General features: G+C 37.0%; 1 protein-coding gene and 1 pseudogene across 4 annotated transcripts; one reads left to right on the top strand and one right to left on the bottom strand.

The window, feature by feature from the left end:
- Positions 1 to 1,805: 1,805 nt before the first annotated feature.
- LOC148843044 (receptor-like protein 9a) lies at positions 1,806 to 13,469 on the bottom strand. Of its 3 annotated transcripts, none has more exons than XM_088958560.1 (8): positions 13,187 to 13,469; positions 12,083 to 12,139; positions 11,041 to 11,151; positions 10,721 to 10,933; positions 5,638 to 5,781; positions 5,338 to 5,490; positions 4,769 to 4,886; positions 1,806 to 4,686 (listed from the first exon to the last, which is right to left on the bottom strand). In XM_088958560.1, the coding sequence occupies exons 4-6, from the start codon at positions 10,725 to 10,727 to the stop codon at positions 5,351 to 5,353; spliced, it is 291 nt and encodes a 96-aa protein (XP_088814686.1). In that variant the 5' UTR covers positions 10,728 to 10,933; positions 11,041 to 11,151; positions 12,083 to 12,139; positions 13,187 to 13,469; the 3' UTR covers positions 1,806 to 4,686; positions 4,769 to 4,886; positions 5,338 to 5,350. The 3 variants fall into 3 exon arrangements, with proteins under 3 accessions (XP_088814686.1, XP_088814687.1, XP_088814688.1); XM_088958561.1 differs by having other exon boundaries at positions 12,083 to 12,221; positions 13,187 to 13,414; XM_088958562.1 differs by having other exon boundaries at positions 13,220 to 13,348.
- On the top strand, positions 1,811 to 2,908 carry LOC148843045 (protein EXORDIUM-like 2 pseudogene; annotated as a pseudogene). Its single transcript, XR_016103398.1, has one exon. The product of XR_016103398.1 is annotated as a protein EXORDIUM-like 2 pseudogene (transcript).
- Positions 13,470 to 15,155: the final 1,686 nt, after the last annotated feature.

Raw genomic sequence — 15,155 nt, 5'->3', positions numbered from 1 at the left:
GTAAATAATTTAAGCATTTTGATCAAATGGGTTAATACATGATATCATAATCAAATAATAAAAATTTAAAAAATAAATAAAAATATAAAATCTTTACAAAAAATGAAAAACAATTTGTGTACATTTCTAATGTTATATATTCATCATTTTAAACAAAAATAAATATAACAAATAAGAATTATTTTTAGAGATAAATAAACTACACTCCACATCAGAATATTCTAAATTCCACTAAATACGCTCCAACTGTATGGTGGAGCTAAGATTTGTTGGGGTGGATTGAACAGTAAAATCCCCTTATTTTTATTGGTGATGAAAATGAAATGCAAAATTTAAAACTGGCCTTTAAACAAAACCATTTTTCTATTCAGATGGTGGATTAACGGTTCAACCTTTTAATCAATATATATGAGTCAACCTTTGATGTCAAAATTAAATAATAAAAATTTAAAAAGGAATTGTTTATAAAAAATATTGGAAATTGAATAAAAATGTAAAACTATCTTAAAAACAAAATTCTTTTCTATCTAAGTAGTAAATGTTTTAAAACGAAAACAAATAAATTTATAAGGCCATTAAATAATTGTTAATTCGATCCTCCTCTAACCCAATGGTCTCAAGCCCATTTAGATGAAGGGATTGCACAAGTAAATCTCAGATGGAAGGATAGTATAATAAATTTCATTATCAAACGATTTCCATGGCAAAATCAAAGGGATCGAGGGATAGTAGAGCCCATATCCTTTACAAGCAAAAACTTTACAGCACATATATCAACTTGTAAATATATGTTGAATTCATGCGGAGATGTTTCTGAAGCAGAAATTCCATGATTGCAGAAAATCCAATGACTAGATAAATTTACTAAAAGACTGTTAATTGTTAATATCGTAACAGTAGATCTCCACTGTGGAGAAGAGATTGGACAAGATGCATATGAGGCCGATTAGCCATATCAGGTACCTGTATTAGGGATACAAACCGATTGAATCAGATTTAAATCAGAGTATATCCAAATCATATTTGATAATACAAATTTGATCTCACAAAGGCCAATTTAAATCCAAATTTATTTAAGGATGCTGGATATTCAAATTTGATTTCTATAATATTTAACAAATTGTTAAAAAGGAAAAAAGAAAACGTAACAATCTATATAAAGAAGACAAAAAAAAAAAATACAATCATTTTTAATCGGATCGTATTAATTATATAATCCGAAATTCCGATAGGGAATATCTGAATCCAACAAAAAAGAGTCGGATTCAAATTCCTATCGAATCATGATCCGGTACATTTGCACTTGCACCATGTATTTAGCCATTTACACGAGTTTGAAGTTTAACCCCAAAGCCTCCACTGCAGGAGTGACGCCGAGCGAGCAACTCAACTATGTTTAGTTGATTGAATTGAGAGGAGACATATACGCTCTTACACAGATCGATGCAGAATCCCATGGCAAACGCTATTCCATCGGAAAACAAACCATTCTCCCATTTCCTCTGCAGCTGCGTCACCGTCTTCAACGAGCTGTCAAATTTTGATGCATTACCAATTACCATCCAAGAGTTTTGATGGGGTCAGAGACCCAAATGCCTAATTATATCTAAAAACAAATGAAGAAGAATAGACAAGGACTCAATTAAACGATGTTTCTCAAGCGTCGTCACGTCACACACCGATTCCGTATTATGCTCACCGAGTTCTGCGGTGGTTTTCGTTATTTCTGTTACAAACAGTGTCGAATCTCTATATCTATATATATATATATTAAGCAAAGCAGAAGAAGAAGGAGGAAAATTAATTGGAAATGGCGTCTTCCGACAAGTTTGTCTTCCTTTCAACTCTGGCTGTTGTTCTGTTTCTCCTTCCTGTACCAGCTTCCTCACACGACGCGGCGAACCGCAAACCAGTCCTTGAATACCACGGTGGTCCTGTCCTCAGCGGCGATCTGAAAATTGCCGCGATATGGTATGGCACCGTCGGCCGCATCCAGAAATCAGCCATCCGCAAATTCATCCGCTCACTAAACAAAGACAAAACACACGCGGAGCCGCAAGTGTCGGCATGGTGGAAGATGGTGGAGAGTTATCAAAGTGCAGTCCCCGGAGGCCCCAAAGCAAGCCCTACCATTCGAGTGCGCGTCGTCAGGCAAATAACCGACAAGTCATATTCCATCGGTAAAATCTTAACCCAAGATTTCATACCAGGTCTTATCAAGGAAGCAACCGGCGGAAACACACATTTGGTGACTGCCATCTTCGCTGCGAAGGATGTTTCGGTGCAGAATCTGTGCAGTGGCAAATGCTCAGACCATGGGATGGTGGGCACGGGGCCGGACGCTCAGCTGTACACGCTGATCGGGAATCCGATGCTAGAATGCCCTGAAGCATGCGCTTGGCCGTTCTATAAGTCCGGGGCTAATGATCAGATGCCTCTGCCAATGAAGCCACCGAACAAGGATGTGGGCGCTGACGCCATGGTCATCAACTTTGCTGCAGCACTGGCTAGTCTCGTCACCAATCCTTACAACACTGGCTACTACACCCCGGATGGACCGCATTGTCAGCTCGAGGCCGTGACTATTTGCCCTAAGATGTTCGGCACTGGCGCATTTCCCGGCTACGCCGGCAAGGTCCGTATCGACCCAGCCACCGGCGGTGCATTTAATGCACATGGCTCCGGTGGTAAGAAGTTCTTGCTCCCCGCAATCTGGGACCCCAAGACGTCCTCGTGCTGGACCATCATCTAAGTATGCCTTCCTCAGTTTGGTTTGAGGGATTGAGTAACAACCATGGACAGAGCACAAGTTTCTTACCAGACGTGTCTTTGGTGAATAAAGATGGAAATTTCCGATATTAAAAGTGTTTTTCCTTAAGGCATGGTAAAGAATGAAAATTTGTCAAAATCTATTTTTCTATATATATATAAGCTAAATGAGATGTTATAATCTTATAACTTGAAATGTTATAAACATATAATCTTTTTCTTTTCATATTTTTAATCATTATCATTACAAATTTAATTAATTATAATAGTGTCATTGAATAAAATAAAAAAAAACAATCATAAATTATCCTTTTTCCTTTCTCTTTTACAATGATGCCACTAAACGTGTACCATCTTTATCTCTCATTTTATTTACAATCGAAGTGTGCTGGGTTGTCCATTTTATTTACAACCCAGCCTATGTAGGCTTGTGTTGTGCCCGCCAAGTCTTAGGCCAGGCTGGGCCACGAATTGGGCTAAAATTTTGAAAAAAAAAATGAAAAAATTAATATAAATTTAAAAAATAGATAAAACATTTAGAAGGGTCTTAAAATTTTATTTTATATGAATTTTGATGCATACAATTGTTTATATATACAATAATAAAATGAAATAATATAATAAATTTTAAAATAAATATTACATATTATATAATTATTGTATACAATATATGACCTGAGCCCGTATAGGCCCGTGTCATGCTGCAGGCCAATTCTTAGGCCAAGCTGGGCCACAAATCGAGCTAAGCCATGCTTTTTAAAATTTTTGAAAAAAATAATGAAAAAATTAACATAAAATAAAATAAATAGACAAAAAGTTAAAAAAAGATCTTAAAATTTTAATTTATATGAATTTTGATGTGTACAATTGTTTATGTATGCTATAATAAAATGAAATATATAATAAACTTATATATTAATATATTATATAATTATCGTATATAATATATAACTGGAGATCGTATGGACCCATGTCATGCCACAAGCCAGGCTGGTCTGTGGGCCAAGTCTTAGGCCAGGCCGAGCCACAAACCGGACTAAGCCTGTTCATGAGCTCAATAGCCCAATAGTTCAGCCTAACCCACTAACAACACTAAATTAATTAATTAAATAATATAAGATAGCCTTTACCAATCTTGTGTTGATAATACATAAAGTTTTATTTATTTATTTATTTACTTATTTTACTAACAGCCCAGAATAATGTGTTCTATTTACCCCTACCATCAGCCAATGCATTTGCACTTCTCTTTATCCAATAACATTGAATTTCCATGTCCCTGGTTAACCATTTATATTTCCTCTTTTCATTGCTGTATTCCCACATCATAGCACTGTCCTTTGTTAGCCATTTCACCCCCATTGCAGAATCACCTTCTATAACCACCTTTATGATCTTCATTTCCTTGACCCTTTGAATTCATTCAATAGCTCAGAATCTCAGCCCTCAATGAATCTCCCACCCCAATCGGCCCAGAGTACATGGCTAGCACGTTCCCTGTTCCATCCCTTATCACACCTCCAATTCCAGAAGGCCCTAGGTTGCCTATGCTGCTACCATCAAAATTCAGTTTGGTGAATCCAATAGGTGGAGGACTCCAGCAAGCTTTTGATAAATTTCTACATAGGCCTGAATCTGTGATCTCCTTGAATTCCTTAACAACTCATCAGCTGAAAACACTTTGAACAGCTCCAGTGTTCTCAAACATTGTGTCATTCTAATGTGAATGCTCTCTATAATTTCTTCCATACCTCTCTCTTTACTTGAGAAGATCCTTGAGTTGAGTTCCTCTCCTCCCACACTGTCCAACAGACTGTAGCTCTACCACACCTCCACATAATTTTAGCCCTTTTAGTTGGCCAACTAGGCATGGAAGAAAACAAGCATTGAACATTCAAGGGGGGGGGGGGTGTCTACCTGCATCCAAACAAATAAGTAAGCCATACCCAAATAGCTTTAACAAACCGACAAGAAATTAGCAAGTGATATCCGAACTCACCGTCAGACTTATAGAGAACACACCAATGAGGAGACAAACAGTTGTTGGATCTTTTCCTTTGGAGTAGATCCCCTGTATTAACTCTTCCTAGGAAGGCTTCCCAACAAAAACTCCCAACCTTAGGAGGAGACAAAGAGGATGACAAGTTATATATAAAGAGCCAAGACATTTAATCTCCTTCCATAGGGAAAAATAACAACTGTAGTTTTCTCTACTTCATCAACATGCATATGGTTCTCTACTTCATCCCCATCATTTATTCCAAAAAAAATGGTTGCATTAATTATCAACCTTTTATTAAATTGAACAACCAGGCATTTAATCTAGAAAAAAAAAAAAAAACAGAAACTAAAAACCATAGGGAAAAAATGACAACTGTAGTTTTCTCTACTTCACCAACATGCATATGGTTCTCTACTTCATCACCATTGTTTATTCCAAAAAAAAATGGTTGCATTAATTATCAAATTAATTATGAGAATCGCAAAGATTTCAACTATAGAATCAGATCTACACACGTGTCATATATTCCCAAATCCAATGACAGTCCCCATAGTAAGAAGTCATACCTTCAAATGGTAGTCAAGTGCCATTGAGTCCTTTAATATAAGCCATCCGTAAGAACTTAAGAGAAACCATTTCCCCTATATTCTGAAGAAAGTCATAGCTGAGTGTAGTAAAAGACAAGTCTAAGAACTCCAACTCACTCAAAGTGCTCACCTCTACATCAAATTAAAGGAAAATAAAACAATGTTAGACTATAAGAAATTAATCATCGGTGGTGACTGAATTAATTAATGCAAAATTGAAATTGAACCAAATTAAACATACACTCGATTGGCAATCAACTACTATTAATTAATACATACCTTGATCGGTAATTGGTCCACTCAGATCATTTCCACTGAGATACAATGTTTTAATGTTGGGTGCAAGAAGACCAATATACTGAAAAATTGTTGTGTTGAAATAGTTCATGTCAAGGGCCTCCAGCTTTCTCAACCTTTTATTACCTGAGAGTGAAAACAGAATGTGCCAAAAAAATGATGTTCCTTATTTCTCTGTTGTCAATAATGCTAACCAAATTTCTCAAGTACAAGATGTAATGCCAATCAAATTCATATTTTATTGGTAAATTCAACATTTATAATCTATTAAAATAAGCGTATATTTGTACAGTACCAATGTTTTGTAGTACAGGGAATTGTCTAAAACTAATACATTCATTATTTTATCCCCAGACATTTAGAAATTCATAACATAAATATAAACGTATTATTCCTTGTATTAAAATTTACGGAAAAGTACGGACAGGCCACAGGCCTAATGCAGTTCTGATTTCCACTGCAGAGTGGGGGAGTGGGGGAGGGACGCTTTATTACCTTTTTTAAAGAAGGATAAAGGAGAGAACAAGGAGGGTTAGACAAGGATAGAGAGACAGGAAGTGGGAAGACTAGAGAAGAAATAGAGCTACGGAGATGGGAGAGAGAAAGAGCTTAAAAGAGGGAGAAGAAGATGAGAACAGCGGTTGTTTGTCTGGTGGAATGGGTTTCTTGAGGGTTGTTTGTCTGGTGGAATGGGAATGCCCTTTAATTTGCATGGGAAAAGGGTTTTAGAAGTTGCAGAGATTTCTCCAATATCTGGAGTGAATTGGAAGGACAGTAGCTGTCTAGGCAGCGAGCCTACCTCAGTTCGGGATACGAGAAGTGGCCCAAGCCCTCCTACATCTACTGGAGGGAAGTGGAAGGACAGTAGCTTTCTGGGCAGTGAGCCTACCTCAGTTCTGGATACGAGAAGGAGCCAAAGCCCTCCTACATCTACCTCAACCCTGTCTTCTTCCTTGAGCGGAGGCAGCGGCTCAACTGACACAGCCGGCGTGGCGGCGGTTTCCCATAATCCTCCACAGAAATGGCCACCTACCCAGCAGCAAGAGGATAGCTCGGCTGCAGTAGCTGAACCCGACAGTTGTGTTGGGGGTGGTGGTGGTGGTTATCGGAAGGACGAATGGGCCGCTGTTTAGCTTCCATCTATACACACGCACGAGCTGCTTGCACATGAGACCGTCAATTTATCGTACGGGTAGATTCCATTTAGCACAAGTAGAATACACCCATTCCGTAATAATAATAATAATAATAATAATAATAATAATAATAATATATTTATATTTAGATAGATAGATAGGTAGATAAGATGCATATAAAGGGAGGAACCTAAGACTGCGTCACCCTAGCCAAGAGGGCTCTATCCCGTAGGAAAATTTACAAAAGAGAACCCTACCAAAAATCCTAAAATAGATAACTTCTTTATATTAATGTTTTTACCAGTGAATTAGGTAAGAGAGAGCACATATACAAATCCAAATGAACAGAAACCATCCTATGGGTCAAAATCCTTGCATCAATATTATAATGGCCCACCCCTCTAAAGACATTAATCTGTCCTCCATCCAATCCACCAGAATTTGAGCATCACCTACCATGATGAGATTCTTAGAACCCATAGAAACTGCTGGTCCGAGCCTCTCAAGAAGTAAGAGTAGCTAAGTTCTCACTTATCACCCAACTTATTATAAAGGAAATGAATGTGAATAATTACACAACTCATGCCAATAACTAAGCACTAGGATGTCTTGACTTTACTGTGCAAAAGTTGTCAAGAAGCTATAGCACAAGGGTTCCAATGTGTTTATTTGGGCTGCAAACAGATTGAATTGAATTCAGATAGGGGTATGTCCAAATTCAATTTGATAAGAAATTTATCATATTCAAATTTGATTCAAATCCAATGGATTTACAAATTCATATTCAAATTCGATTTGATGATATAATTGGATATCCAATTAAAATCCAATCCAAAACATAGAAAAACAATGAAAACAATGTTTCAAAGAGAGTAAAACATAATATAGATGATCAACTGCGGTAACATACACTAAATCCACCATGGAGCTTTGTCCATTCCATCTCAAGAGATGGCACCCCCTTCCATCCATTTAATCTCCTTCACCTCCTCTAATGATAGGGTTCAATTAAATTGATAGCAAAAAATTTCAGAGATCAGAGCTTGTGTTGGGAATCTGAGATATCCCTGCTTCTGTCACTACTTCATTTTGTCTTTTTCCTCTCTGATCTTCATTTTCTCAATACGCTCACTTTCACATTTCCAAGGGAAACGAAGCCACGGAACTCCGCAGCCCTGTATTTGTTGAGAGGAATGAGAAGGTGAGTACAAACGAACCTTGGCATCCACGATCTCTGTTGCATTATCATCTCCAGTGATCCTTCCACAGTTCCAACTCCATTGGCTCTCTTTCTCTCTTGCCCATTTTCCTTTCACATATTTCATATGGATTAACATCTCTAACCCTTACCTATTTTTGTAACAATCCTAATCATTGTGGAATAGTTTACAGAAAAGTACAGACAGGCTCAATGCAGATTTCTGATTTCCACTGCAGAGCAATAAACATTCAAAGTGTCAACAACCCACACTCTATGCACCAACGCCCGCCTGTGAATTGGCATCAATTCGGAGCTGGCACCTACCCCAACAGTACTTTGTGTCTACAAATTCTGACCCTGGGCTGAACCGTCTTTCTCCCAATAATTTATGGGTAAAAACCCTTGGTTCACTGTCCTGTGCGAAGATCCAGTTAAGTTCTGCGTGCGAGAGAGGGCGATAGGAGGGAAGGGAAGGTGGTAAAAACCAAGGAACAAAAAAAAGAAACTTTGCAGCTATACAGCTATTCGTCAAAAGTCCAAAACTATCTATGTATAACAAAATAAGTACAGCTTTTGGTAAAGAGATAGGTTCAACTATCCTATCAAAAAAGCTGACCTATCAAATTGAAAATCAATAAATTAAACAAAATAAATAATTGATATATATCATACATATACATTATACAATCGAATCAAACCAGATGTTATCAAATTGAATCAGTGTTTATTTGAATTCAATCCAATAAGTACACAAATTCTGTTTGCATATTCAAATTCAATTTGTTTAGTACTATCAGATATTTGAATCCAATTTAAAAGGATCAAATTTGAATTGGATCAGATAAAAATCTGACTCATTTGAAGCCCTAGTATTTATATGTTGCATCCAGCTCTTATAATTCAATTAATCTAATTGACCAGAATCTTAGCTGATCCCATATAGTTTTTTTGATGAATAGTTGGGACAATGCTTGTTTGAGTTGAATTCAGTTGATTCACTAGCATTTTCCAATTTGATAGTAATAACACTACGGTTGTATGGGAAATCCAGGATCATCAGGGGTAGGAGGTACCAGGTACCTTAACAAATGTGGGAGGTCATATATTGACAATGTTATCAGGACCAATTAGCTTAGGAGATTCTATAAGGGAGAGCATGCTGTCATGGATGGTGTGCAAAGCACAAGGATAATGAATTTGAATAAATTAATTATGCAAGGAAACTCAAGAATGGTAAATTGGATTATTGCAGAGGAGAGAGGCAGCTCTATGGTCTTACAAAAATGAAATTAAGAAATTCAGTTGGTTGGCTAGAGAAATGGAAGTGAGATTCCAATGGGTGCAAAGGGCTGCAAACAGTATGGCTGATACTTTAGCATAAGAAGAGGTGGGGAAAGATAAAATTTTCTGGGTACAATTGTAAGAAAAGAATGAGCTGGGAGATAAAAGCCTTTTTATCTCTCCAAAGTCCAAAAAGTTAAATTGGTTGACTACTGACAAAAAAAACACTGTGTTTGGTCGTAAATAAAGTAGAAGAAAGGAAAGAAACTTTCCTCTTGGCTGACAAGGATAAATTTTCTCTTTTACCTCCTTTCATTTCCTTCCCAAGAAGGTAGAGAAGCAGAGGAGGTGACAGAAAGCAAAATTGGCCCCACTCTCTCCTAAAAGAAATCTTTCATTTCTTCCTCTCTTTCTTCTTTCATTTCTTATCTTTCTCGCATTTCCTTTGCAATCAAACACTGTAAAATTTTGTCCAGCCTTTTTACAGCAGCAGTTGGAGAAATTATAGATGTAAGACCTGACTGTGTCCTCCATGATTCTTTGGAAAGCCCTGTATCAGGCAGATGAATTTGCTAGTAGCAACACAAAATACAATTCTCCTACAACTTCCCAAGCATAGTTATGAAAATATTTATTTTCCATGAGAGTAGATATTTCTCAATAAACACATTTAAGACCTTGGTGTTTTCATTTTCTAATTAAATTTTCCCCTAAATCAGCTTAGCCATCTAAAGAGTGTTATTGTTATCCTTTTCTGCTACTATGATTTGGATGCTAGCTTTTAACGTGTGTGGTCCAAAATTCCAACTGGTAAGTTGCATGGTGCATTTATGGGGAAACCAAATTTTTGGATCGTACCACAGCTGAGGGTAAAAAATTGTCTGTTGGGCCCTGGGCCTACATAGATCAAATGAGTTCTTGGACCATTTCCATTCCTACTTAAATTTTTGTTATTTAGCACTGGTTGTTCAAAGAACAAATATAGTATTTCCTTCACCTCTAAATGGCATTCACACATATCTTTGATTACAGATCAAGTAATCACACAAGGTGTATATCAAATGTATACCAAATTCCAAAATCAAAAGAAAGATGATCACATTATATTGCATGCCAGTAATTAGTAAATAAAAAGTGAATCACCAGAATCAACAAGCGTAAAATGTCAAAAAGAGTAGAAATGAAAATAAGCACACAAAAGAACTACCATATTTAAAAAATGGAGGCTGCAAGAACTTTAACAATCCATGTAAACAAAAGTTGATGAGTAGTTGCCAGATATGGTATAAAGTAGTCGGTGATGATAGTCATGAAAATCAGCTCTGTAAAATTTTATAACAAATGCTTCAGGCATAAAAAAAAAGACATAAACAAACAGGCTCCAAATTGGAGCGACAAGATTTCTGCCAAAAAAAATGAAGCAATAACAAGTAGCATAGAAACTCACCCTCCATACAAAGGAAACAAATTTGAGGGGCTCCAAGGGAAATGGTACCCACAATGGGCCTCAACTGTCTCCAAAACTCTTAATACCATCCATAACCACCAAGTAAACAGATGAGGCCCGATGATTGTAGGACCAACAATGGTTGCAAAGCCAAGGAACAATATTTCAGCAGGATGGGCATATTCAGAAGTCAGTCCAAATGGAGTAGCATATCTGGCCATGATGCAAAAGTCCCCTATAAGTGTACTTACTGATAGAAGAGCAACTAAGATGGAGGTTTGTCAACTATTTTGATTACTAGAAATGGCTATAATACTTACTCATGATGGACACTGTGGGCATGCTTGTATAACCATTTTGTATGTAAAATCCTATAGAATACAAAATCTTCAAGTATAAAGGAGAGCAATATTTGCAGTGATACTACATTCCTGAAAAACCACAAACATCTAGTCACTCCAAACTGCATGTTGCTTACTACTTTATGGAAAACACAGAAATAGAAGGAAAAAAGAAGTTCATTCAAAATAATATAAGCACGAGTTTCTATATAATTCTTGGAAATTTGATGCTTTAGCATCTAAAGAACCTGAAAATACCAGGACGACAATGGTTATCTAGAGACAATTTCAGTACAACAGAAACAACCATTAGTTTCTCCTTAATGGAATTCTATATTGTTTAAAAAATAAGTAAACTAAAAAAAAGTAAATTTGTTTACGAATAGTTATGAGAATAATTTGTGGTGATGGAACCTTAATGATGAGATTATTCAACAAAAACTCTACAAACTTTCAATTACTTCTACTTCAGAATTCATGTCTGTTCATAGAACTGAACTTGAGGCAATTGAAAAAAATTCATAGTAGGTAATAGAAACATAAAACACAGTTCCTGAGCCAAATGTTTGAGCATTTATCAGGTTGATCTGATTAATTAATTTTTATAAATTTTAGTGGAAAGTAAATACCAAATTGTATTTCATGGAGGAAAACCAGAAGTATTCAGCAAGAAAGAGACCATGTTCAATATCTACCTTACTTTACCATAAAAATTATATAATTAATGGGAACAACATGAAGGTAACGCAGTGAATGTGTCCTTTTACATAGGTTTGTTTGGATATGGAATTGGTGACATGTGATCCAGTATTTTAAAAATAGAAAATAACATGAAGTGGCCATTCTAAGAGCTGCGACATCCTAAACAGCTTTGTATATCAGTATATGGCTTCCACATGCACTGAAAAGGAAAGGTTATGAGATACTAAAGAGGTAAGATTCTCACTTTCATATTCCAATTCATTAAAAACCCAAGAGTATTTATCCAAAACAAAAGGAAAACCAAGAGAGAAGAAAGCACCTGGATTTTGTATTTGCTCAGATATCCTGCCCTTTCAAGATATATAAAAGGAAGTCCCTACAAGAAAAAAGACACCCTCATGAAGGAAGAAGCTTCCCAAAGAAGCCAGTTGAAAATTACTGAAGCGAGTGACCAGATACTACATCATAAACAAAGAAAAGTCTTACAATTAGATAACAAATCCATCATGTACCAATGAGATTATGAAAGCATTCAAATACAAGAAAATAAAAAGGATCCTGGATGAACACACACACACACAGGAAAAAAACATCGCTCTCCATGTATCTCTTTAAGGTAAAACTCAGAAGAACATTTCCCCCCAGAAGATGGGGGAGATTTGACGGTTTAAACAGAAATTCTCATACAAACGCATGGCCAACCCAGAAAAGGATCTACGATCAGTATCCTTAGGAAGACAAATGTACTTACAAGTAACATTTTATTAATTGAGGAGAAAGGAAGTAAGAGAACAAAAATGAGAACAAAAAAGGGAATTATAATTCCACCATTGAAACAAAATACAGCACATACTTATGTAGAAATAGAATACAATTGTTTATTGCACCATGCAGATTGACGGACATGTGGACATGTTAACGGCATTGAAGGATTATGTTTAACGTTTGAATCACTACTTCTACATAATCAAAGTATGATTAAAACCGAGCTGTCACTATTACAGCATCAGTCCATAGCAATAAAAACAACTTACAAACATAAGTTCTGATTATTATCGGATCAAAATATTCAAAGCTATAATTAAAAAAAATGCCATCAATAGCTGAACTATAATCTCGCTTCGCACTGAAAAAAGTAAAAATAAAGAAAGAAAGCAAAAATGAATCAAAGAAAAAGAATGAAATCACCCTGCATTTCCATCTCAAAAACAGAACGAGATGAAACGAAAACAATCATTTCTGTAAAAGTCGAGACACCCACAGATCCGAGACCAACAACGTCATAAACAAAAACAGAGATTCGAACAAGAAAAGAAAGATCAAAATTCAAGGAAAAAGATATAGAAGCAGAACATAACCAAAACAACTGACAACGACATCTGAACCGTAAAAACAAGAGTAGAAGTAGACGTGGAATCAGTACCAGCCAGCAAGATTCCAAAAGAGACGCCATTACCAGTTACCACCGAGGAGAAGAGTTCGATCTCCACTATTACCACGTCCGTGACAGACTGTCCATGTGTATTTGTGTTTTCGGGCCTTTTGATAAAACAACAACACCACCCTCCACTCGAAGAACAGAGACGGGGACGGAGGAGATGAGAAGAGGGAGGGGGCAGAGGGAAGAAGCATCTCTAAGAAAGAATGGAACGAAAGAGAAATCCAGATAGGTGTGTGTCAGGATACACGCACGAGCTGCACATGAGACCGTTAATCTGTGCGAGTAGATTCCATTTGTAGAGTGCTGTTAAAAAATGGGTAATTTTTTTCAAAAATATCAAGGAAGGGCAATGACACTGTTCAAGCCCTTCATTCTTTCCTCTCTTAGAACGGAAAACCGGAAAATCTCTGTGTCCTACCTCCACGATCTCTACCAGTACGGAGATGCCGCCTTCATCGACCATAACGGTTTTTGCATACGGTACAAAAACACAGCGACGACGCCGTTTCCGTGAGAACCGCCGTTAATGCGTCGACCAATTCGGACTTTGTTCTCCTCCACCGAACATAACGAATAAAGAATCGTTAATGCGTCCTTTTTTTTCCCGCGAGAACCACCGTTAATGCGTCCTACACCGAAGTTTCATGTACTCGAAAGCTACTTTATTTTTGTTATTTTATAAAATTATTATTTTTTATTGATATTATGGACAAAAAGTTGCAAACCCTTAAATTTATTCTAATTTAAATTTAATTTAATGAAAAAAAGTAGGTTAAATTACAAACGCTCCCCTAATATAGGATATATGACAAAAATTCCTAAGACCCCTTGTACTATGACAAATTTTCCGTTGAAATTTGTCGTTTTAATTCCCATAGTACCCTTGTAATAAATATTCGAACAATTGGAAAAAAATCACTATTCATCTTTCCCGATCTCACGATACAAACAGCTGCGATGACAAAAAAAAGGGCATTATCGGCTTTGGTGATTATGGTGAATTTGATCTTGGTGAATGGTGGTTGACTCTTGCAATGTCAGCCGGCTGTTAGTCGTTCAAAGTAGCTGAAAACAGATCCTAAGAAGCAGAAAAAGGCGGCTTCTGCTGACGGCCACAGTTCAAGCAGGGTAAGCTCTTTAAGCTCTGGTGAACACCAGCTAGAACAGCTCTTTCATTTTGAAGAGAACATCACTATCCGTAACTTTTGGTTGCTCTGAATTCCTGGAGCTACATAGGAATTGGTAAATCAAGATGGATTTACCGAAGATTGATTTGGTTAAACCAACCTGACATCTGATCGGAGCAAGGCGGATTCACCACTTAAGCCAATCCACTGCATCCCTACTTGGATAAAATTTCAGAATCGAGAAGCATCCACCATCTAGTGGATTTGGGTCTGAAGACATTGCTTGATCTCCAGGAGCTACTTTCGTGCTTCCATGGCGAAGAGAACACGAGTAGCTTTTCCATGGTCTCCTTCCCCTACTAGTACTAGTCGTTGGAATTATGATGGCTTCTTGACTCTTGAGTTTCAGAGGCGAAGACATTCGTAAAAACTTCACTGATCATCTCTACAGCGCTTTGGTTCAAAGAGGCATTAACACCTTCAGGGATGACGATGAACTCAGGAGAGGAGAAAGAATCGCCTCAGAACTGTTCAAGTCAATCAAAGGCCGTGAACTCTACCGTTTTCACTCACTACTCGTAACTGTTGTTGTCGGCTGAGCATCTGGACAATGAGTTGAGGCGGGTATGACTGAGAGAAGGAAAGCGGGGAGAAGAAAGGGGAGAGAAAGGGGAAGGGAAAGAAGAGAGAGTAGGGGAGAGAAAGAAAAATGTGAAGGAACACACGGTCATAGTACAAGGGGGTCACCCCACAGTATAGAGAGTCTTTATAATTTACCCTAAAAAATATTATAGTGAAACTCCACTTTATTTGTGTCCTTGTGT

Source organism: Nelumbo lutea, chromosome 8, assembly GCF_056320005.1.
Source record: "Nelumbo lutea isolate HS-2025 chromosome 8, American lotus-T2T, whole genome shotgun sequence".
NCBI lineage: Eukaryota > Viridiplantae > Streptophyta > Magnoliopsida > Proteales > Nelumbonaceae > Nelumbo > Nelumbo lutea.
Note: the sequence above shows the minus strand (reverse complement) of the source record. Positions and strands in the feature narration are given on the sequence as shown.